This window comes from Saccostrea echinata, unplaced genomic scaffold (genome assembly GCF_033153115.1).
Source record: "Saccostrea echinata isolate AGI-Se365-2 ecotype Australia unplaced genomic scaffold, CSIRO_AGI_Sech_v1 ptg000046l, whole genome shotgun sequence".
NCBI lineage: Eukaryota > Metazoa > Mollusca > Bivalvia > Ostreida > Ostreidae > Saccostrea > Saccostrea echinata.
Window position 1 is genome coordinate 10,402,015 of NW_026889795.1, and position 25,190 is coordinate 10,427,204.

The following is a 25,190-nucleotide window of genomic DNA, read 5'->3' on the forward strand; positions in this document are numbered from 1 at the left end:
TTATCGCCAGTTAACAATATACAGTTGAAATTCGTTTTCTCGAACACCGATATCTCAAATACCAGGCACCTGTCAAAATGAGTTGGCAGTCCCAACCATGTTTTTTTTTTAAATGTTTTCACACTCCTCATCTCCAATCTTCGGATAACTCTTAGTTTAATTTAGTCCCGTTGAGTTCAAGATAACAAGGTTCGACTGTATATTTTATTTGTTTTATTTTGCCGTATTATCTTTAACATATTAAGAATTGCAAGCTATTTCACTTAACATTTAAGATATTTTAATTCTTAAGGCTTTTGATATAGATAAAAAAAAATTGACGGGTTACCGGGAACCACAGATCAGCCTTATTAATAATCAATTGAGACTTGATCTTAAAATCAGCTGTAATGAATAATTATAAATACCAACAAGATAAAATAGAGAAAATGAATGTCATCCGTAATAAATGTGTACTTTGCTAAGATATCTGATTAGATGTGTGTTTCTTTCTCAGAGAGAGAGAGAGAGAGAGAGAGAGAGAGAGAACGAGAGATTGAAGGAGAGAGAGAGGAGTAGAAAGAGAGGGAGAAAGAAAAGGGAAAAAAAACTGGTGTAAACTACAATATCACAAATAGCGTTTGAATCACTTTTGCTAATCATTTGATATAAGTAGATCTTTTTTTATTCGGACATTAATCGGTAACTAATGACGCCAAGGAGTCCCTATAAGTGATATAAAGACGCAAAGGAATACGACATCGTCATGCGAAGTAAGTAGGTTTCTCGTAATAAATTACTCTAATCTTGATCTCTGCTAATCTATCTGAGGTTATGCCCTGTTTATAACAAAACAAATACGCCATCTATAAAATAAGGGGGGGGGGGGGCTGTAGGTCTTGAGGGTCACCTGGGAATCATTTTCTCACGGTATGACTAAGGCCTGATCTCTAGGAACTGTTCACAGTGAGTGTGAAACTAATTTTATATCAGTCGCTTACTAACCTTTAAACTCCGTCACTACCCTATTTCCATCACTTACAAAAAAACTCCGTGCTGTCTGTAAACCAATGCGATTATGACGTGCGTCAATTTTCGTATACTAAAAATCTTCAATCAAATGTGGAGATTTTATATCAGAATGCGTCAAAATAAATCATGATTTCAAGTAATCTATTGTATCCACCATATATTTTATAAAATCGGTAAGCACTTTTCTCTTTATACTAATATCACATGATATATGCGTCTCCGTGCTTATTGACATCTGTCAGCCATTTTTAGAAAGGCCAATGTCAAAGGTTTCAAGAACATACCATGTTGAATAAGGCTTAAAATATATTATTTTCCTCTGCGTCTGTCCATCCGTCTGTCCGTCTGCCTGTCCCTCTAGCTGTCTGTCAGTCTGTCCCATTTGGTTTTCCGCACTTTTTCCTAAACGCTTGCAGATATTGAGCTGATTTTTTGTTATGTAAGTGTATCTAGATGAGATCAAGTTTGCATTTCGTTCCGCTTCATTGATTTTCTGCGGAATTACGACCTTTTCAATTCTTAAGGGTTTTCCGCAATTTTTTTTTCTACACGCTTGCAGATATTGAGCTGATTTTTGTATGTGACTTTACCTTGATTAGTTATAGATTAAGTTTGCATTTCGTTCCGCTTCAATGATTTTTGATGGAATTTTGGCATTTTCAATTTTTAACGGGATCCAGATTACACTTGCCGGTAGGGGACTAGTATTGCTGATGCAAAACTCTCAGAATGCTTGTTATATTTGCAAAATTGTTTTGTCATATATAACAATCTTTGAACAAGGCGTATTTAGACCACTGCACAGATTCGTCACATGACCAGAATTTTTTGTAATTTTTTTAAAATCATAAACGATCGATGTAATTTCACAGTGACGTCATAAGTGGTCGATGTGCTCAACTCATTCAATTTATAAATACAGTATAGATTTGAGGGATTAAAACTATATTACGCAAACATTTGCTATAAATCAATGAGTCACAACTATTGATAAAGGTAAAAGGGTATCATTTTAAAACATTTATCGGGATGTAAATACGGTTGGTACGAGATCAAATCTACCATAAAGAAATTTGATCACGTGACCATCCTGTATTTAAATCACGATAAAAGTATAAAAATGATACTTTATTCTTAGATATATGTATATATTTTAAATCAGAGTTCTAGGCAGGACAAACGTTTTTTTATGGATCATGTCAGCGGTAGTTTTACAAAATATCTTTGATAAAGCAGCTCTGCTCTAAATGACATCTAAGAACAGATCATTGCTACATGTACCAAGCTAGTGGTATAGCTGCTAGCTAGATGTCCAGCAGGAAAAATAAGTTTTAAAATATCTACGTTACCCACTTTAACCCTCACTACTGCCTGGTCCCTCCACAACTTAGGTATAGAGCCGTAACAGCGGCTGATCTATATTTGGTTGTATTAACTTGAAGTGCACATAGGGAAATGAGGCGTTTTATTTTTTCGATATTTTTTTAAAGCATGCATTTATGTTATGAACAAAAAAAATTAAAATTTTTGACTTGTTTAATTTTATGTATTAATTTTAAAATAAATAATTTCAAATTGACTTTTGTTCAAAATTCTGTGGTGATTATAAAAGTAAGAGTATTTACAAACAGTTTTGTTTTGATTATTTAATTAAAGCAGAAATGTGTAAAGCTTAAATAATATGCAAGGATGAACACTGCCTTTATTGTACACATTTGAACTACGTCATATTCATTATTTGATATTTTACTTCGGATTCATTGTCATGATGCTCTGGAAAAGACAAGATGGGCTAAGGACCCTTTTGGCCCCAGGTTTGGGATGTCTTTTAGAATGATGCAATAATTTATCAATTAAAAGCACAACTGCCAAAAAAATGAGTATTGGTTCTAAGTTATGGGATACACAGGGAGCACAGGAAGGTCAGAAAATATGTCAATTTCCGAATTTTCTCATTTTTATGCAAATTTTCATCGATTTTACAGCTCATTTTGGTTCAGAAAACATAGAGCACAAGCTTGCCTATCTACCAAATTTATATATTTTATACACTAGTATCAGATGCATCTTATGTATAAATAATTTCTAACTCTTTTTTCTATTTTTATCTTCGCCTTTTTCATTCATATACCTAGTAGTTTGGGAGGGGGTCTTATATTAAATGTATCTTTAAACCTAGAATTTATTTATTTGATTTACAATTAAAAAATCTACAATTGAGCCCCTCAATAACTGATTATTGGGGGGGGGGGGTGGTAAAAAAAATTCTGTCCTCAGCCACCATACCCCCCCCCCCACCTAAAAAAATTCCCGTCCCCTTCACAAACCGAAATTATATTCGGTCTTTCGGAAATAAAAAAAGACTTTCATTTTTTATTTATTCATCTTCTACAAGAAGCCAATTGAGAGAGAATAAAATCTTTAATAGAGGCCAATACCATTATCGCTTACTTTGATGAGTCCTATTTATCGCTTATTTAAGCCTGTCTAGTATAAATTGTCTGTCACCCAGTGTGGAGGTTTCTTAGGTGATCTTCTGTTGTGAAAGCACGGGAAAAATCGATATATCTGCGTAAGTCATTTATCCATCATTCTGAAATAGTTAAAAATATAATCATAATTATAAATTTCATTTCAGGACTTCTAAATTCAAGTTTAACATTTTTCTCAATTTTTTTTTCTGGAAATTTAAGTTTAGATATTGAGCTGGTTAAATTAACAAATAGACATCCTGCAGTTAGAGCCAAACTTTTCACTTTTTTTGTGTTATGGGAGTAATACACAGGTCGGTGAGGATTTGTCTGTTTAATACTTAGATAATTCATCATAATTATCTGAATTATCTGCAGGAAAATAAGAAACAGTATCCTATCGAAATTCCGCGAACAGGGAAAACACCTAATACTTGCATGTCGTTCGTTCAGCAGCAATTATAATTAATTATCTAAAATTCAAATAAAATGCAATGGATTTGAAGGTACAGACTTGATTTCTCTTGAATTTCATATCAATGATGCAAATTTTTGGAAGTAATATGCGAAGATACGAGCAATATTAGTATTTCCTTTTAATATAAAAAGAACTATATGTAAGAATATATTGGTGAAAGTGAAATATAAAATTTTGAAATCCATTTTAAAAAAAAATAGTACATTGACTGTACATGTTGTTAAATTTGAATTCAATATAATGAAAACCTTCTATTTTGTTTTATATCAAAAACCTTAAATCATTGATTAACTATCGTGAAAACATTGATAGTATTGTAAACTATAGTTAACTCAGTAAATTATAGTTTGGCATAGTAACTATCGTGAAAACATTTATAGTATATAGTAAACTACTCGTATAGTTAACTAGGTAAATTGTAGTTTGGTATAGTACTCTTTTGTTTGAACTATATGCACGCGAATCACATACAAATTAATTTTTTAAAAAAAATCGAGGCTACATGTTTATAAAAATGCATCATAAACTTGAGTATAAATTAGCTAGAAATCTCCAGTCAATGTTAAAATATTGAATATAAAAGCTCAATGGAATGCATGTTACATACATGTACGTATACTGGGGTGGCTCTAAGTAACGCCAAATTACGGATTGTCTCGGAATATAGTAAACTAGATGAAAACGAGGACAATCACGAACAAATGAATTTTTGTCATTGGTTACAGAGCAGTTCAAATATATCCTAATAGATTCTACTGTCAGTTAATGGAAGTCTTCTTGCAAGAAGAAATATTTCAAATTGACCTTTGTTCAAAATCCTTCGGTGATTGTGAAAGTAAGAGTACTTAGAATGGGCTTTGTTTTGATTGTATAATTAAAGCACAAATATGTAAAGCTTGAATAAAAATGCAAGTATGTACACTGCCTTTACTGTACACAATTGAACTAAGTCATATTCATTATTTGATATTTTACTTCGGGTCCATTGCCATGATGCTCCTTTGGGATTGAACAAAAGGAATATGTACATTTTTCAAATGAATTAATTACCAAAAGACATCAAATCTAATCCCATTATTCACATGCCCATTAACAACATTTTTTAAAAAAATTCATAATATTATCTTTTTTATTGCCTGCTCTTTTTTAATTCGGGTTTGATGCTATAAGAAGCTCTGAGACTAAGATCGGAGGCTGGCAAAAGGATACATGCCAATTCTGTTTATGAATCACTTCTCACAACTTATTTCTTTTACAGTGTATATCATATTTTAAACTCAGGTTTTGATTGAAATAACTTCTATTGACGGTTCATAAAGAATCAAACCCATATTAGTCATCATTTTCATTAAAAATTGAACGTAACTTAGATCCGCCAAAACGTGTCCACCCCTATACTGTCTTTTTTGGCTATTTTTTTGGTGGCGTAACGAAAAAGAAATCATAGGCTTTGAATAAAATTAACGATAATAACTTTGCAAGTTAACTTTAAATTACGGACATCGCCTTAAATGTCCTTTACGGACATCTTTATAATGACGTAATAATGTCATCTGTATCACGTGATATAAGTAATGGAATAATGTAAACTGACCATAGAGAATCTGACATATATGCTCTTCATCTCTACTTCTTTGAATCAAAATAAACTACCCATTTGAATATCGGTATTTTGTATAGCTGGAGTGAATTTAGCATCTTTCCTTATTGAATAAAGGGAAAAAAAATCTCAACTCAACAAAATAACTTGGCTGGTCTTCAATAACAATTATATATGATAAAGTTCAGAAAAATACATTGTTTTCAGGCATTTATCACCTGCTGTCTAAATTATCAGGACCTTTTTTTACACTTACCTGGCCTTGTTATTGACAGTTTAGATATGTTTACATATCGCACTTAACGTCTTATTCGTTATCTTTCGTGCACTAAGATTTTTGCATATAAACAAATTAAAAGTCGCCTTCCTCTCAGTCTCTTTCAATCTCAAAATTAGGATCCTAACTCTGAAAAAAATGCTTCAAGGTTGAAAAAGTTCCGAGCCTTGTTAATTTCTAAGAAATATATCTCAGGTATAAATTCGGCTACTTGTTGAGTCTGTAAATCGAAATCTGAAGCTTTGAAACACAAGAGTAGCGGTACGTTGGTTTCTGATGAGCTCAATTTCTAGTAAACTTATTTCGAACAGAACACAGTTACAATAAACACCGACAACTTTGAATGATCTATTTCAAAAGACACATTCATATAAATAGCAATGAAGGAGAAACTATAGGAGTACTGTGCAACAATATACATATGTATTCGAGAGGTGGTGTTAATCAGATGTGGATACTTAAGAATTCCAAGGAACTTTTTGAAAGTTTGAAATCACAAAATTTTAACAAAATCAATAACATCAAAACGTACGACTTTTCAACACTTTATAAAACCATTCCCTACGATAAATTAAAGTCCAGGCTTTTTGATGTCATTGACAGCTGCTTTTTCAATAAAAATTGAACTCATAAATGACTTACCTTGTTATTAGCAAAATTATTTTGTTAAAAAACATTCTGATTGTACACACAAGTACTCTAAAGTTGTCAACATTGAAAAGATGCTTGATTTTCTGAATGACACTATCTATTTAGTTTTTGGAGACCAGGCCATCCAACAATCTGTCGGAATCTCCATGGGTACCACTTGCGTTCCGTTAATAGTAGACCTATTTTTGTATTTATATGAATCAGAATTTATTCAAAATCTTATACATGAGAAGAAAAAGAATTTATTCAAAATCTTATACATGAGAAGAAAAAAAAAACACTTGCTGTTGCCTTCGATTCGACATTAAGATATATCGACGACGTATTATCAATAAACAGTTACTTCCATTCATATGTCGACTCGATATATCCCATTGACTATTAAATAAAAGATACCACAGAGTTTGACACATCAGTTTCATATCTGGATATTTTACTAGAAAAAGACCTTAATGGTAACCTAACAACAAATTTTTATGATAAACGTGATGACTTCAACTTTCAATCGTCAACTTCCCTTACTTATGTAGCAATATACCCTTATCACCTGCATATGGGGTTTATGTCTCTCAGTTGATTCGATACGCAAGAGCATGCTCTACGTTCCAACAATTTCTAAAACGAGGCAATCTATTGACAAACAAGTTGATGAAACAAGAATATCAACAGTCTCGTTTAAAGTCATCATTTCGCAAGTTCTATGGTCGATACAATGACCTTGTCAGCAAATACAATCTATCATTAAGTAAAATGCTGAGTGACGTTTTTCATACTAATTGTTACGCCGTTATATTTACACACTAAATTGTCTTCGGATTTTTCCTTTTTTCCCGATCATGACAAGGAGCACACGGCGGGCGTGACCTGTCGGCAGGGAATGCTCACTCCTCCATGAAAAACCTGACCCCACCTCTGATGTTGAAGAGATCCGTGTTTGCTTTGCTCCTGATTTGTGTTGTTTGAATGGACTTTTGAGCTTGAATACCGTTCGTTATCTCCATATTTCATGCAAAAAAAAATATGAGATAAAACTGTAACACGATAATTCTATAAAAAGCATTCTCTGATTGTACATAAAGATGGACAGTTTGCGTAGCCTGTATGATATAAATGTGCATGTGATTACCTTACGTCTCCTCCTTCGATTTTTACATGAAATGATATACATGAAAACAATAAATTGAAGGGGGGCAATTAGGGGATGTTGAAGTACAGGACGGAAGATTCGAGCCCCCGATTCCTATTCGATTAGAAACATTGCAATACTCACAAGAACTATATATAATCATTTAAGGCACCCACGCTTTAACTGCATTTCATGAATTGAAGTTCACATGAAGATCAATATACCTAAATGTAACCCTTCCTCTAATTAAACATTTGTCTAATAATAGAAGACTCTAAATTACTTCCAAATAATTATAATCAGCGATATCGTAATCCTATGATGAAATTCTAACCAGATTGAATCTAAGTACAGGTTAAGGATTAAATTCGTGTTTGTTTTCTCACGTTTGAAGAGGAGTGCACAAGTACAGGTGCTTTTAATTCATCAAGAAGAGACGTACCATTACTCCTCAATAAAATATCAGACTCCGTCAAGTAATAAGTACCTACCATTACTCCTCAATAAAATATTAGACTCCGTCAAGTACTAATTTAGTACCTACCATTACTCCTCAATAAAATATCAGACTCCGTCAAGTACTAAGTACCTACATGTAATTCATAGTACTTTTCTTGGTTAAACATTATCTTGAAGAAAAGATATGTTGTTTTTCTGAAATTATATATGATGTACAAATCTTGAAGCATAATGTGGGGTCATTTTCATGAATGGGACCAATTTTCTAAAACATTATAATTTTTACAGTTTATGGGGAGATTGTCTTGTTTGGCGAACGTCTTACTCTCACTTCAGCGTCCGCCGAGGTAGATAATTGTAGTTAATTCATCTAATGCTCTCTTACATCCTGTGCTTGTTCACAATCACCTTTGTATGTGGGTGTTTAATCGCAGCATAAATGTTTAGAGTAAGTTTACATAAATATTGTGGACTGTACGGGGATAGGTGTGTGGATCTCATGTATAAATTAAATTCCTGGAGAGGGGGGGGGGGGCATTCATTCTGTCATCAGCAACAAAATATGGTACTTCTAATTATCCTTTAATTTAGCATTTGTTTTTGAAAATCTATTTTGTTCGCTAATTTTAACACTGTGCTACATCCCCCCTTTTATCTTTCCTTTTTTAGAGAGAAAACATATCATGATCTACCGAGGACATCTACTGCAAATGGAAGATTTAATTGTTTCTTTTGAGAAATGAACTGACTTGACTCCTTTTATTTTGTTATGTACAGTAACACAATAATTTATCACATTAAGCGCATTATGATATTAAGCGTATTAGCTGCCGTATGACGATGACATTACTGAACTCCAGTAATGAAATGTTAAAAGGGAATAAGAAGGATTAAGTTGATTTATATCCATGTTTGTAATTGCGTGGATAATTTTGTTCGCAAAAACACACTTAAATATTTTATCTTATTTTTCATTAATTGAATTTATTTGCATTAATTTGCTTTCCGTGCAGTGTCCATACATAAAAAAACTTCCTCTATCAGTATTAACAAGATAAGAGAAATTCCACAATTTTTTATCATTAATTGATTTCATTGGATGATCAAGCTTTTAGCTTCTGAGATGTATAGCGGGTAAAATTAAGAGCCTAACAAGTAGTATATAATGTGTTTAACTAGACACACACGTATTTTCAGGAAAATAAAAAAAAATACCTCGGCCTTAAATTGTGAATTGAATATTCTATATACACATGTCATCACTACCTCTTAAAATTGATATTTTATTGATTTTTTTTTTAAAATGTAGTGACATCCTTACACTTGCGTTAAATCCAACAGTCAAACCGTGACGTAAACTCTGTTTAGCTTAGATGAACCTTAAAAAAGTTATAAAAGGTTTTTCTTTCAATTTATTTACCGGTATGTCTGATGAATAAAGATGAAAATCATGACAAGTCATCACATATAGAGCCAATTATATCTGTATACTGGTTACCTGAGAGTAAAGTATGCACAAATACTGTAATTAAAAGCCAATAAAGGAACACGGACACTGCTTTAAAATTTATGTTCTTCAAAATTTTTCGGTAGAATTTTATGGTTTTCATGTTGTCAGAGCTTTTCGGACCGATCTGTTTTAAAAGAGTGTTTAGAAGGAACTTTTAACTATGAATTTTGGGCGTGTTTAATTGTCGTTCTTCCTTACACTATCATGTTTGTACAAATCCTTATCCTTAATAGTTAAAAAAGGAAACATCTGTGGTGTATTAAAAAAATTAAAAGTAAAGAAGAAATATTAAAAGTAAAAGTCAGAATAGGAATGTAAGGAACTACAAGTATTGCCTCTTTGTGTTAAGAGAATCAGAAAAGTGCATTGTTAGCAAATCGAACACATCGGTGTTGTCTGATTGTGTTCAGAGATAAGTGCAGTGTTAGCAAATTGAACACACCGCGGTGTTGTCTATTTGTGTTCAGAGATAAGTGCAGTGTTATAGCAAATCGAACACACCAGTGTTGTCTGTTTGTGTTCAGAGATACGTGCAGTGTTAGCAAATCGAACACACCAGTATTGTCTGTTTGTGTTCAGAGATAAATGCAGTGTTAGCAAATCGAACACACCAGTGTTGTCTGTTTGTGTTCAGAGATAAGTGCAGTGTTTGCAAATCGAACACACCAGTGTTGTCTGTTTGTGTTCAGAGATAAGGGCAGTGTTAGCAAATCGAACACATCGGTATTGTCTGTTTGCGTTTAGAGTTAAGTGCAGTGTTAACCAATTGAACACACCAGTGTTGTCTGTTTATGTTCAGAGATAAGTGCAGTGTTAACCAATTGAACACACCAGTGTTGTCTGTTTGTGTTCAGAGAACAAGTGCAGTGTTAGCAAATCGAACACACCAGTAAAACGTAAAATACATTAACAACACCATGGTTACAATGAAGAATGCCGTTGTCATTGAATATAGGAGAATTTCACGTTAGTTCAGATCATTGAACTTGAGTTATTTGAATTCAAAATTGTAAACAGAACAATAATGCAAGTTGTCAGAGCTTAAGCATTTCTGTTTTACGTCAGTCCACTGGAAAGTTGGTACTACTTGATTTGTTAACACATACCAGAGCGAGAAAAACAGTTCTTGCTTCACATAAATATACCTGATATCAGAAAATGATTTGACAGAAATGAATTTCTAGCGGGATCATCGGTCCCGATTTGGTTCTCCGAGTTAAAATCATGTAAGGTAAAAATAGAAGATTCTTTAATTAAAAATGGATGTTTTCATTAACATTATTATATTATAATGGGCATTCTTTTCAAGAAGCACCGGTAATCCGTCAAGCTTTAATTATAAGGTACATTCTTCAGTAATTACGTAAAACGCAAAAAGGACATATTGGCATTGTCTAACATCCTGTTCGGAAAATCTGCTTCCAAATTGTTTCAAAGAAAACCGCTTTTAATTAAAACTCACGCAATGCCTAGTCTGTTAATTAGGAGTATTTAATTTCAAACACCAAAATACAGGATGCTGTACATGTTCAAATTTAATGACCCTTACCGTATTAACCGAAAAGTCTCTGAAGAGACAGTAGCCCTACAACTGTTCCGTTTTTAATGCAAAGGGAAAAAACTACAGGGTGAGTAGCATATTGAAAAAAAGAAGTACATACAGCCACTGGTCAAAAAGTGAAGAAATCAGGATGCTTTCTTTTGATCTTAGATCCATATGGACTAAAAATCAATTTCATCCATTTCTTTTGAAATACTACTTGAAGGATTTTTTTTTCGCCACTTTCGCCCGCCCTCTTCAATGGCCTATTCAGTTCAAAGGAGGGGGGTCATCGAATTCATCAGAAACATGATATCTCTTTTAAAATAGTTGAGTGGGGCGAATATAAAACGGGGCAAAATAGTTCTCAAGTGCAATACGGCAAAAAAAAAAAGGGGCAAAAATAATTCTGTATAAAGTAGTGCAAGAAAAGTAACCTGGAAAAAGGTGAAGCGAAGTAAAAAGGCCTTGCATCCGGGCAGTTTTTAAACTCCCCCAAAAAGGAGTAGCCTGCGTCTGAACACCATTAATGTCCACTATGAAACTACTCAGTGGGTAAGGCTAGTGAATGCAACATAGAAACGTGTATAGAGATGGCGATTATCAGTACAATTCAGTTTTGTTAACCGGTTGTGACCTTCGAACCATCAGAATATTCTACATTTGAATGTTAAATTCTCCACAGTTTATAGGCTTTGACTATAAAGCAAACTAACCAAAGGTTTCTATGTTAGTTTTTCCACTGTGAACTGCTCTGAGTATTTTCTACTTTGTTCAGAGAAAATTAAGTACATATAAAAGTGTTTCTCACCTTAAAGGTGCTTGGACACATATTTGAAGTTAATATTTTCTCAAATTTTCTCTGTAATTTCATGACTTATATGTTGCTATAGCATTTCTTACTAAAATATAATAAAAATCTTATTTTTTCTCGAAGTTATTAAGTTATTAAAACTTCTAATTTCTGGACGCGTTGGATTGACACATCCTTGCGCTTTCACATATTTTAATTCTTAATACTTAAGAAAAGTGGCAATTTTGTTGTGTATTAATGAAAAATATTAAAACTATAACCCAGAAAATTCAGAGTAGAAATGTTCGAAAGCAGAACCCACTCACAGTATTGTAAATCCGTGCTCAGTGGTGTGTGCAGAGTTTAACAATTGAACACACCCGGTGAATCGTAAACATTAACAATAACAGAGCTCGTGCCCTGTTACAAAAACAGTTTACGTTTCACGGGTGTGTTCAATTTGTTAAACTCTGTACATATCACAGAGCACGGACTGACAATACTGGTAAGTTGGTTTTGCTTTCGAACATTTCTTCTCTGAATTTTCTGGATTATAGATGCAATATTTTTCATTAATACATAACAAAATCGCTTCTTTTCTTAAATATTAAGGATAAAGTTAAAATTTGTGTAGGTGCAAAGATGTGTTAATCAAACGCGTCACGGAATTCGTAGTTCCAATAATTTCCAGATAAAATAAGTTTTTAATTATATTTTCGTGTGAAATGCTATTTCAATATATAAGTCGGGATATTATATAGAAAATTTGAGCAAATATTAAGTTCAGATCTGTGTCTAAGCACCTTTAACACTCGAACCTTTTACACCCAAAATCCTAACTTACACTCTTTGCAGAGACCCTACATTATACTCGCAGAATGTTTTATTTCATCATGAAATCTTTTATTTGACAGATAAAATGTGGGCGCTGACTCTGTTGTACGCAGTGGTTCTTGGCACGTTGTTGAATACCGCTGTGTATGGTACCAAAACCAACTTTGGAGACCATCCCTCGGCTCAAGGGTTCCGCCATAAACCGTTATCTACGGCACAGTACCTGGGACTTCAAAACTTATTTAGTACTTACAACAAACGAATGCCATTCAGCATGGACAGCCGCGCCTTCGACATAGACATGGACCGTTACAACAAATTTATGGATTGGAGAACTCTGTTTGGAAAGAGAAGTTTTGCTGGTGCGGATAAAAACGGATTCCAAGACACGGAAAGTCCATTTAAGGCATATTATCAAAATTGGCGTGATGGTTTCTTGTCTCCGAAGAAGAACAACAGGAAGTAGAGCTGGCCTCTCTGTCTTTAAGTTATTGATTTGACATCTGTCAGCTTCTGATGGCTTTATTGAAATCTCTCCTCATTTCGTTTTTGTTTTACATCAATGACATCAACTCTAGTAATGGCCTATTGAGTTCTTTTAAATTAAGTCACAAAGAACGGGATTTTTTTCGATAAATCGTGACTTTAGAAACCTATTTGGAATACTATGTTAATGGACCTTTACAGTTTTTAAGTCGATTTTTGAATAATTTTTATGTGTGAAAAGTGCATTAAAGTTTTATTTTTTAAGTATCGATGCCGTCGCTATGTTTATGAATCATTAATGTTAGGAACTGACTGTTTCTTCAGAGGCTCGCGGGCTACACCACTCACCTAACATACTGTACAATCTTTCTACAAGGCCTCAAATTTAAGTCAAATATCAAATACAATAATGATTGCTTGCAAGCAACTTCACCATATTGTTCGGAAAAATAAATATTTTTCTATTCGGAACTATTGTTCTTACTGCAACCACATCCAACCTTCAATCTGTTTAAAATCAGATCTTTTTTACGCTCCGAAATTCTGATGGTCTCTATACACGTGACCCTCATTGGGGTGTCTTCAGATCTTTGTACAGCAACCATCAGAATTTCGGTGCGTAACAAAGATCTGATTTTAATCAGATTGATCCCACCGTCTTTCTACATTTTGCACTTTCTAATCAGATCCTAGTCCCTGGGGTCATGACTTCAACACATTTGAGTTTGTACCGTATGAAAATAGTCAGACGGTCGATTTCTGTAGGTTTGAATTAAGTTAATCAAAAGTTTGTATTTAAAGTTACATAATGAGTCAAAATCATGTGTTTGTTTGAAGACAATTGTATCATAAAACAAAAGATTTATGTGAAATATGAACAAAGCGAAGTCTTGACAACTCAATTGCACTGTAGAGCAAGAAAAGAACTGCAAAATGCAAGTGTCGGAAAAACAAAGGTTGCATCTATCGCTTAGTTGTTATCGTCAATATCAACAATGTCAAGGTCACGCGTTCTTTTATTCTTAGCGTGAAACTTGTAAACAACATTGAACTGGAGCAAGCAAAGGTGAGGAATAAGTTCTGATCATCTTTATTGAAGATTGTATGAAAATCCTCGGTTATCCGACATTTGTATCTATGGAATTGGCACCATGGTAAATTCTTCAATTTTTCTGCGCATGCGTAGAATAAAAAGGAAAAAGTAAAGCAATACTTTTGTGTGGGGGCAAACAAAAATTATCTTTACTTTTATTTTTCTCCATAAAAGTTGATTTTTTAGGTTCTGAAACGTGTAATTTTCTGCAACCTAGTATCTTCAAGAATAGAACAAAATTTGCATGTGTCATGCAAAAATTCTTTTTTTGTCAATTTTCCCCTTTTTCCCTCACAGTGTCTATTTTAAGTAATGTGTATTTCAGTTTAAAAAGTTCATTAGGGTATGACCTGATAATCTTCATACAGGCATATTTCTTGAAGTGAAGGGGGAAAAAATGAATAAAAATGTGGAGTTATTCAAATGAGCCTCAGGCTTCGGGGCTTCCTGGAAAACTAGCCAATTTCCCTTGCACAGTTGTCGTTCGTTCCTTTCTCAAAAACCTCTGCAATGGGCTTGCGTCAAGATTTGACATTGTAAGGTAAAAAAAAAAAAAATCCCAAGGATTATTTCCAATTAAACTTATAGTTCTAGATCTACTTAGTAAATATCTACCTTAAAAATCGAGTTTCTTTAACATAAATATATGTACAATTTTTTTTCCGATAAGAGATACATTTAACCTTCTAACACCAAAATGTAACGGATAAACCTCCCCTCCCCCCCCCCCCCCCAAACACTTTCTTTCCTTTCGATAACCTCAGTAATGGTGGATCTTCGGGGCAGCGTTGGAGATTGTAGCAGCTACTAAATCATCTAATCTAATGAATGCACCGTATGATAGTGTAAATGGCTAACGGTTAGTAGCTCACCGTTCACAATTATGGTTCTGCTTGAGCTACATGTACGTGGCCTCTATGATCTTGAACACAGTCCTAATATGCAGTTACAAAACATGTACATCTAAGCTTTTGAGAGTAAAAAACATATTTAGCTGTTCATATGGCATGATACACATTAAAAACCAAAATTAAATCACGTTTCTGTGAATAATTTATTGTTCTTAGCAGAGAAATTTACATCACGTATCTCCAAAACAAAAATAACGCTGGCAAGCAGAAACTGGCATAAAAAAAACGCCAGATACGGAGTACTGTATAGATTAACTAAGTGTTCAAATACATCCAGTTGGAGACCCTTTACTTCAGAATAACAGAGACAATCATAGGTGTTCATAAAAGCGTGATTCTGACCGCAAAAATCAGTGGCAAAAACAAAATAATTAATTGGATAGCACTATGAAAATGAATCAAAAATCTTAGCAGGCAAATACCAATGTTTTTTAACTGAATAAATATATTTACTTCACATCTATTAATTTTGAGTCTAATTAAGAATCTATCGCAAGTTATTTTGTATTTTTTTTCTACAGAATTATTTAAATAAATAAGTCCCAACAAAGTACATGTGCATATATGATTTTGCAATGTGTGTGTGTGTGTTTGTGTATGTTTCTGTGTACCTAAATATACGAATGAAGACATTCTCCCGTTTACATACCCAGCTTTTGTAACAGAGCATCAAAGCAGATCATGGTTTGCAGCGCGTCATCAATCCTGAGAATTATAAATTATTGCACTAACTATAAAGTCAGTATACAGTGACAATACAATACTTTTTTTGACATCAAAATCAAATGTCATAACAAAACTGTGTTACAAAGCATTATAATCAGCTATACACAATACATTAATGAGAGGCATGGGGTAGAGTTCCTCAGAAATACAATGTTACATATATTATAGTATCATCAATAATAAGCTCCTTGATGTAATTCTTGTATTCCATTAGATATCCACTTATATATAATGCATTAACAAGCACTAAACCACGAGGACATGTAACCTTCTACTGCTTGATTTTATGCCATCACTATACATACAAATACTTACAAGAGGTATAGTGATCAAGTAAACTCAAACATACTATGTTACAGTCCCTGTGTATTAAACATACAATATTACACCATAAAACACAAAAAGGAATGGATTCAATACAGTATAGCTTGAAAATACATGAATTTTAGATGTAAAACAGTACAGATTACTTTATTCTACAATACAATACAATATCTTAATTCAAGTATAGAAACTTGTACATACTCCATGGCTTCGTATGATTTTTTTCTAAACTTATCCAAACTTCAAGGCAATAAGTATTTATAGTATCACTTCCTATCAATTTATCTAATGAATCAATTAAATTATCTCCTATAAAAACTAAAAAAAATATTCAAAAAAATTTCAAAAACCACCAATCTCAAAATTAGGTCATTTAACTTGGTTTCAAATTCCATGTAGACTTTTCATATAGCATTGGTTTTTGTAAGTTACAGCTCAAACTACAATAAATTAGCAGATGTGAATTAAAATCTATATTCCACCTATGATTAGACGGACAGATGAACAGACAATGAAGCTCCTGAACACAAAACATCCATTTCACCCTTTTCCAGCAAAGCTTTTTTCCACACAGACTACCCACAGCAAAATCTATACCTACATATACACACAGAATGAAAGACTTCACTTTTGCAAATTAAACTGGAAGAAACGTAACAACAAAACATCCCACCTACGAAATAAACATTTTAATACAACATAAACACCACTCTTCAAATTTCCCTTGCTGATCAATTTCATCTCTAACTCATTTCAATCCTCAATTCAAAATTAATTTTATTTTGGAAAATAGCATATAAAACATTTTTCCCAGACAACTGTTTTTGACAGACATTTGGTGATATGCAGCTCAAACATAATTGTAAAGATAAGACAATAATTCCATTCATCTTTAGTTATCTTGTACACCAATATATTGAATACAAAATTGACTCTTCAACACTTCAGTTCAGAGATGTTACAAAATGACTGATATCTTGATCCCTTCAAGTTTTTTTTTTTGGGGGGGGGGGGGGGATACCATATTCAAGATATTCGGGATAGACTGTAATTTAAACCAGGAAAAGTCACTTTAACCCCTCTCTTTAAATTCCTAAGCTTTAAGGTACATCTACCAACTGATAAGAGAGATAACTCTCACTGGATATTTGACTATTTATTCCTTTATAAAATTGTTAAGTTTAAAGACTACTTCTATCAAATTTTGTTCCTCAAGGTATGCTGAAGTTGTGAGCATTTCTACTTAAGATAAGATTTCTTTTGGAAAATCATTAGCAATGAAGCAAAATTTACTATGAGTGAACAGAGAGGACGAGGAACCTTAGGTGTATAGAGCCCCACGTAGACGACCTAGTTTTAAACCAGTAGCCTGTAAATCTGGTCATAAACACATACATCTCATACTTTTATTACCGCCTTTCTAGCGAAACACAGTATAGCTGCAGGCAGTACATTCCCCTTTATTAACACCTAACCTTTCCTTCTTTAGGGGATCTTTTTTTCCCTTCCATTATAAAGTATACATATTCTCCCTTTGTTGACACACCCACCAGCTGTTGGAATATCAAACAATTCACCACTGACACATCCCTAAATCAGAAAAGGAAAGCCAGAGGAAGAAATGGCTGCAGGAAAACCACCACCATCATTTCTATACTTCATCATTTTACACACTTGATTCCTCCTTTGTTTCTTCATCGTCTCTGACACACTAATTATGACTCAGGAGATCTACCAAACCAACATTTGTTTCTTCATCGTCTCTGACACACTAATTATGACTCAGGAGATCTACCAAACCAACATTTTTTTCTTCATCGTCTCTGACATACTAATGGAGATTTTGACATGCTAATGAGATCTTGTAAATGCACCTTAAGACAATCCTTTAGCCTACAGACCTAATTTTGACATTTAACACTCAATGACTTCAAACTCAGTCATTAATTTCTACATCTAAAACTGTACAATGCTTTAACTGGCATTGCTCTCTCTTAACAAACTATGAGTTTTGGACAACACTACTTTCTGACTTCTAGCCAATATTCTCACACAAATCATCACAGCCAAAAGAATTTTAACATTAAACACTGTTATTATCTCCATGGTCCTCCTCACATTCTTGTGATAAAGGACACAAACAACCCTACAGCATCATAATATACTGCATGGATTAGTTTTTTTTTCGGTCACTGAATTTGCTTGGACGAGTAAAAGAAATAAAGTTGCAAAAATGGCACCCCCCCCCCATTGAAATTTACCTGTTAAAATGTACAAAAAATTATCAAATTTCAAACCTGGGTAGTTCTGCTTGACAGACCAGAAAATGCCATTTCCACTCTCTTCAAAAAAGTAGATACATATTCACATTATCAAACATACAAATTTTTTTCTGTACCACAGTACTAACACATTCAATAAATAAGGTATACATTGTTTGCCTCTTACAATGTAGGATTCTACAAAATCAAGTTAAAATCAAACATCAGCTAGGCTGAACTATCAAAAAGAATGACAAAACAAAAACTACTGAACACAGTTATGTACATGTTTAGTAAGCGTTTCTGCTAAGTAAGACTTATGCTGTTTGTTTCCACATAATCGACTCGTCATTCTACTTGAATGTAAGAAACTAATAAATTAAAAAGTAATGATGCCACTTACAATTTTAGATGAAACTAATTTTTCTTTCTTAAACATAAAAAGTTCCCTTTCACCCCCTTTTTTATATATTCATATTTTTATATATATATATATTTTCTTCATTTTTATGTACCAGATGACATCTACAGTACATAATGCAATCTAACAAGGATTTCTAAGTCAGAAAACAACTAATTCTGTGTAAACACTTACAAATCAGCACAATGTTTAGTATTAAGACTGACTGATAATGCTGAAGCCGAGGTGAAAATAACACAACACAATGCTCGGAACACTGAAAACAAGGCATATGATGTCTAGTTATTGACCTTGACCTTTGACCTAAGGTCAGTGTGCAACAACATCTAAGCATGAAGTTTGCCCATTTTCCCCGTATTTATAGAATGTTTTTGTTCACAACAAAGGAAATTTCTTCTTCTAAAGTTTATCACACAATATTGTCAACACCTGGAAAAAGATAGATGAAATGATTAACAAAGGTTTACAGACATCATCCTTCACAGAGAAAGTAGTGGTATATTTTGTGTATCTTTAACTTTTTCCAGTCCATAAAAAACAAATAACAGGAGAGTAAAATACCATAAACCAACTTTCATTTGAAATATATTGCAAACCGACAAATCGCGAATAAAAGTTGTCATGAATATTAGTTGGTTGACAGTATCAAATGTAAGGTTAAAATCTATAATTAACTAAAACACTTACATACATTAAGCCTGTGACTCCGTCTCCATTTTTGGTTTGATGGGGGTGGGGCCGTTCATGCCCCCACCTCCCCCTCGTATCCCTGTTGATCCCGGTGAAGCTGCTGGAGCATGACCAGCGCGTATAGGTTTTGCTGGAAAACATGAAAACACAACTCAAATACTACAGATAATGCCTGGGTATCATTCAAACATTTCTTTTTGAAGTTTCTCTACTAAAATATAAATATTTTCATATGGAAAAACTATGGAATTGCCCTTTTATTTAGTATTCTATAAAACTGAAAAACAATAATTATAATTTTCACATATTTCAGCAAAAGAAAAATTAATTTAGATTAACATGCATTCATTTGAGTTTTAAGTGCTTGTACTAAGTGATCAAACATGAACTCACCAATCTGTGCATGTGCCGCGTGACCACGTCTGGCCAAGTTCTTTTGGCGGACAGCTTCCTTAATCCTGTCTACCTCATGTTGATATCTGTCAATATACATCAAACAAATTCTGTTAATATACATCAAACAGATTACTAATCACCTACACTTACCTTTATAAATAAATTTAACTTCATCCTATCCTAGATAACTAACTACCTTCCTCTTTCCGATGATTTAGTTCATTTCTCTATATTTTCTAACATACGAGTTCATCTTGCAGTCTCTTCATTTTATCCCTCCACAGAAGCTTACATCCTTTCTTCTCCTTCCTCTAATTTTACTCAAACCTCTGACCACAACCTTTTATCACCAACTCTTTATTTAACTAGTCTTCCCATCTAATGTTAATTTTTCCTTTCCCACACTTCCCCAATGTTTTTCCATGATTTCTTAAATCCAAACTAACCTACCTCTTATCTATGCATTTTTCATCTCCTAAAATTTACTATAAAACCTTGTCTTTTAACATATAACCTCAAATTTCCCACAATTCCCTTCCAACTCCTTCTAGCTGTCTTTCCTATTTACAATTAATGCATGTCATCTCTTCATCCATCACTTTCCAACTTATTCTCCAACATTGACAAAACCCAAAATTTCCCACCTTATTCTCTAACATTGCCATTACCCACAATTCCCCACCTTATTCTCTAACATTATTACCCACAATTCCCTACCTCTTCCTGTCTCTCATGGCTCCTTCCTTTGCCTCTTTTAGAGCTGTCTCCAGTGACTTTGTTCTCTCCATGGTGGCCCTCAGTCTCTTCTCCAGTTTAGGCAGCTCACATCTCAGATCAGCATTGTCACGCACAAGCTGGAATTAAATAATGAACCTTTCATCCTGATATGCCATATTTCTGTTTGATTTACATCAAACTTTTTGGTCTTCATTTTGATACAGTAAAATAAATTTTTCTAAATCTCTATGAAATTAAAAAAACAAACAAAAAATTCATACCCTTCTGTGTGAAATCTTACTTTTATTATAGTGAAATCACTCAATTTTTATGGGGGTTTAATTTCCATTGTTTTTGTGGTATGTAGAGACCCATGAATTCTTGTCCTCCACAAAATTTTAAATTTCAAATACGTAACTACTCAACACTTCTTCAACCATAAATTCAACTCCTCCCCCCAAAGATTTCTTCCTCAAACCAATAAAAATTGACACCACAAAAATATGTGATTCTACAATAATTTTCTCAGTCCTTCCATAATTTTATAATTATACTGTTTTTCACCTGTTTTCATTTTCTGAGAACTTTGACCCTAGCCTAAGCCTACAATAACCTTTGCTCACCTGTTTGTGGACTTTGGTCAGTTGTTCTAGATTGTTCTCTAGGAATGATATTTTCTGTTTCTGTGCCATGCTTCCTCCTATATCATCCTCTTCCTCATCATCCTTCTTATTGGCTGACTGTAAAAGATTTAATGTAACAAGTGTTACTATTGGCTGACTGTAAACAGAATCATTGTAACAAGCATTATTATTGGCTGACTGTAACAAAATCATTGTAACAAGAATTACTATTGTCTGATTGTAACAAAATCATTGTAACAAGAATTGCTATTGCCTGATCATAATACATGTAACAAGCAGTACTATTGGTTAATTCTAACAAAATAAATGTTACAAACATTGCCATTGGTTGACAATAAAATAAATGAAAGGAGCATTACTACTGGTTGACTCTTACAAAAGAAAGAGTATAACTCTTTTACATTCTATAAGCAGGTGGCTTCTTTATTGGTAGATTGAAAATCAAGAATAAAAGCACTGCCTTTCAATTACTGAATTTCACAAGAAATATGAAAGTCACTGTATAAGGAATGGTCATGTGTTTAAGATTTCAAAATTCAAGCTAAAAGCATTATTTATGCCTGATTATTTTTCAATTAATTTGACAATACATCTTTATCGTGCATATCATTGTTAATAATTCTTAATAAAACTACATCTTCTACACAAATAAAAGTAGTTCTGCTCAACAAATTACTAAAAATAAACACACACAGAATTTCTTTTCCTTTTAGAAGCCTACCCTATACTGATTAGAAGACTTAGTCTAGCCTAGCCTATACTGATTAGAAGTCTAGCCTATACTGATTAGAATTCTAGCCTATACTGATTAGAAGACTTGGTCTAGCCTAGCCTATTAGAATTCTAGCCTATACTGACCTTTTTGACTCTGTTCTGTAAGTCTTGTACAAACAGTTTCCTCAAGTTGTGAAGAGTCTGTAACTCTTTGGCCTGAATTAAGGAAAACAAAGCACATTTGTAACATGTAAAGTTTTATTGCACTCATTCACTCTGTATTTGAATATCTTTCCAGCTAAGATTTCACTATTACAATTAAAGATTTATGAGGACATGTGCACCTTTTGTTGTTACAATAACAATAATTTACAATAATTATTAACAACTTTTTGTTGTTAAATAACTAATATTTACATTTCCAATAAATTTCCCCTATGATTCTTACAAAATAGAATACAGTTCATTTTCTCATGAACTACCATGAATATCTCCATTGTTACGTCATAATACCTTATGTGACGTCAAAACTAAAGTGCAAACTGTTTTGCTTTAAAAATGACAGTTGAACATTTTTATTTGAGGCAAATCGTCAGAAAAATAATGTAAATATAAGAAAAGAATTTAATTTTTGAAAATTCATGAAGTACATGAATTACAACGCTTCACGCCGGAATATTTATCATGAAACGCCAATGCATTTCATGAAATATGCCGGCGTGAAGCGTCGTAGTTCATGTCCTCATGAATATTCAAATTTAAATTATTAAATTCATTTCTTAATTGTCTTCTCAAAGTCCTGCCAAACCTACATTACTGTTGTATTTCCTTACACTTCCTGTATTTTACTGACTGGCCTATTCTCAAAGTCATTCATCAGTGACAGTTTACTTACCACCGTCTCCTCGAGGCCTTTGAGGTCCTGTTTGGCCTGCTCTCGTCGGTCATTCATTAGCGAGAGTTCCTGTAGTTTCTGAGATTTTTCTGTTTCCTCTGTCTTCAGTTTGTCATAATCAGCCTGAAGTTTCTCCAGTGCCAGACTCAACTTTTGGTTTGTACTGTAAAGAAGACAAATGGTAACTTATTGTACTAAACAATTTATATATATTTTTTTTCAAGATAATCTTTAATTTAATACAGAATGATGAACCTGCATAATTAATATCCTGTTTTAACAAGGTGAATATGTTCTTTCTTGTAAATTTCATTCTCTAATCTGATCTATGAGATAACCTCTCTTTGAGCTGGTCTATTAGGCTCTGTTTTTCAGCCACCTCCTCTCGGAGTTCAGGGATGTTTAGCCACCTCTCGGAGCTCGGCGAGATGTTTGTACTTACTCTATAAGCTGATCTGTGAGATACATACTCTTTGAGCTGGTCTATCAGACTCTGTTTTTCAGCCACCTCCTATCTGAACTTGGTGAGAAGTTTGTATCAACTCTTTTATATGATGTATGAGATACATACTCTTTGAGCTGATCTATTAGGCTCTGTTTTTCAGCCACTTCCTCTCTGAGCTCGGCGAGATGTTTGGCCACCTCTCTGAGATATTTGTACTTACTCTGTAAACTGATCTATGAGATACTCACTCTTTGAGCTGGTCTATCATACTCTGTTTTTCAGCCACCTCCTCTCTGAGCTCAGCGAGATGTTTGGCCACCTCTCTGAGATGTTTGTACTTACTCTGTAAACTGATCTATGAGATACTCACTCTTTGAGCTGGTCTATCAGACTCTGCTTCTCAGCCACCTCCTCTCTGAGCTCGGCGAGATGTTTGGCGTGCTGTTCTCGGTGTTGTTCCATCTGTTTCTCCAGAGATTCCTTCATGGCTGATATATTTTGGACTCGATCGGATGCTTCCTTTTCCCTCTCTGAGACTGAGCTCAAATGCATTTTTTCTGTAAAATATAAATGTACATGTAAATGTTTGACTTTTGAGTAAAACTGCGTATCTTTTGTTAAAATCTACAATTTATGAAAGATAATACAGGCTGGCAAAAAGAAAAAACACATTTTTCTGCATCTTCATCTGTTTGAAAAGATGCCTAGTCAAATTGTTTAACTAAAACATCCCACATAATTCAATTTAACATTTAAATACTGTATACTGCCATGCCCCTCTTAAAGTACTGTAACACCAGAACTCAACAAAAATCTGTGTAGAGAAGTGTCAAATTAAATCTATTCCTGTCTGTGCCTATAGTAGGAGCCTCCATATAAACACTTTCCGAGAGAACCCTCATAATCATGAGGGTAAAACAAATGAGGCCGAGATAAAATATCTGTATTTCTCCTTACCCTCCATTTTGAGCATCTCTACTTGATCATTGAGGGAGTCCACTGTTTCCTGGAGCTGCTTCTTCTTGTTATCAATGTCTTTAATTGTTTCATTCAGTGTTGACATCTTAGCTTCATACTGTTGATACAGATAAATTGATTAAAGTTGAAATTATCTGAACAAGAAAACTTAAGCTATTTTTGAGTTCCGGTCACGTGATGGTCTATGACTGACCAAAAATTTTAGGCTCCGCTGTTTATTTCCTAAACCTTGTTTCTCTTTGGTTTTAAGTGTGTCAAATGCTGTGTAAAGGAGTTTAATACTCAATCTGGTGAGTTTTACATTAACTTTTGGCTTACTGTAACGTATACAAGTGGACTATTTAAATTAAGACATTGTTCATTGTTCAGTCATTGTGAACACGTATTCACTCACGTATTCACCCACAATGGATAAAACGGGATCCAGCAAAAAAACTCCAGACAAAGAACAAACAAAAACAAAAAAATTAGTGCAGCTAGATTTAAAAGCGGCACCTATGTCTATAAGAAAATCTATTGTTTCTGAGAAGGCCGCGGCGAAAAAACCAAGGACTAGTAGCGGAGATCAACCCCCCAATCAAGACAATAGTCAATCAGAACAAAATGAAATTGCTTACGATCTGAAACAAATTCAGGACAGTCTAACTGAGATCAGAGAATCTATGGTTAAGAAATCGGATGTAAAACTTATAGTCTCAGAAATTTTGTTAGAACTGAAAAATGAGCTGAAAGGCGAGAT

General features: G+C 33.6%; 1 protein-coding gene and 1 long non-coding RNA gene across 5 annotated transcripts in view; one reads left to right on the plus strand and one right to left on the minus strand.

Moving 5' to 3' along the window:
* The first annotated feature begins 8,361 nt into the window (after positions 1 to 8,361).
* Positions 8,362 to 13,707, plus strand: LOC133202120 (uncharacterized). The gene is made up of 2 exons (XR_009723198.1): positions 8,362 to 8,420; positions 12,831 to 13,707. It is a non-coding gene; the product is annotated as an uncharacterized LOC133202120 (long non-coding RNA).
* Positions 13,708 to 15,364: 1,657 nt separating this feature from the next.
* LOC133201960 (kinesin heavy chain-like) overlaps positions 15,365 to 25,190 on the minus strand; it is a 29,814-nt gene continuing 19,988 nt past the window's right edge. For 3 of the 4 annotated variants that reach the window (XM_061337746.1, XM_061337747.1, XM_061337748.1), the window contains 10 exons: positions 24,431 to 24,548; positions 23,882 to 24,030; positions 23,499 to 23,536; positions 23,029 to 23,191; positions 22,278 to 22,349; positions 21,399 to 21,515; positions 20,776 to 20,912; positions 20,056 to 20,141; positions 19,664 to 19,792; positions 15,365 to 19,401 (listed from right to left, as the gene is read on the minus strand). In XM_061337746.1, coding sequence (XP_061193730.1) covers positions 19,665 to 19,792; positions 20,056 to 20,141; positions 20,776 to 20,912; positions 21,399 to 21,515; positions 22,278 to 22,349; positions 23,029 to 23,191; positions 23,499 to 23,536; positions 23,882 to 24,030; positions 24,431 to 24,548 — 1,008 coding nt within the window. In that variant the 3' untranslated portion in view covers positions 15,365 to 19,401; position 19,664. Of the gene's footprint in view, positions 19,402 to 19,663; positions 19,793 to 20,055; positions 20,142 to 20,775; positions 20,913 to 21,398; positions 21,516 to 22,277; positions 22,350 to 23,028; positions 23,192 to 23,498; positions 23,537 to 23,843; positions 24,031 to 24,430; positions 24,549 to 25,190 lie in introns of all 4 variants that reach the window. The other variant, XM_061337745.1, reaches the window with a different exon arrangement.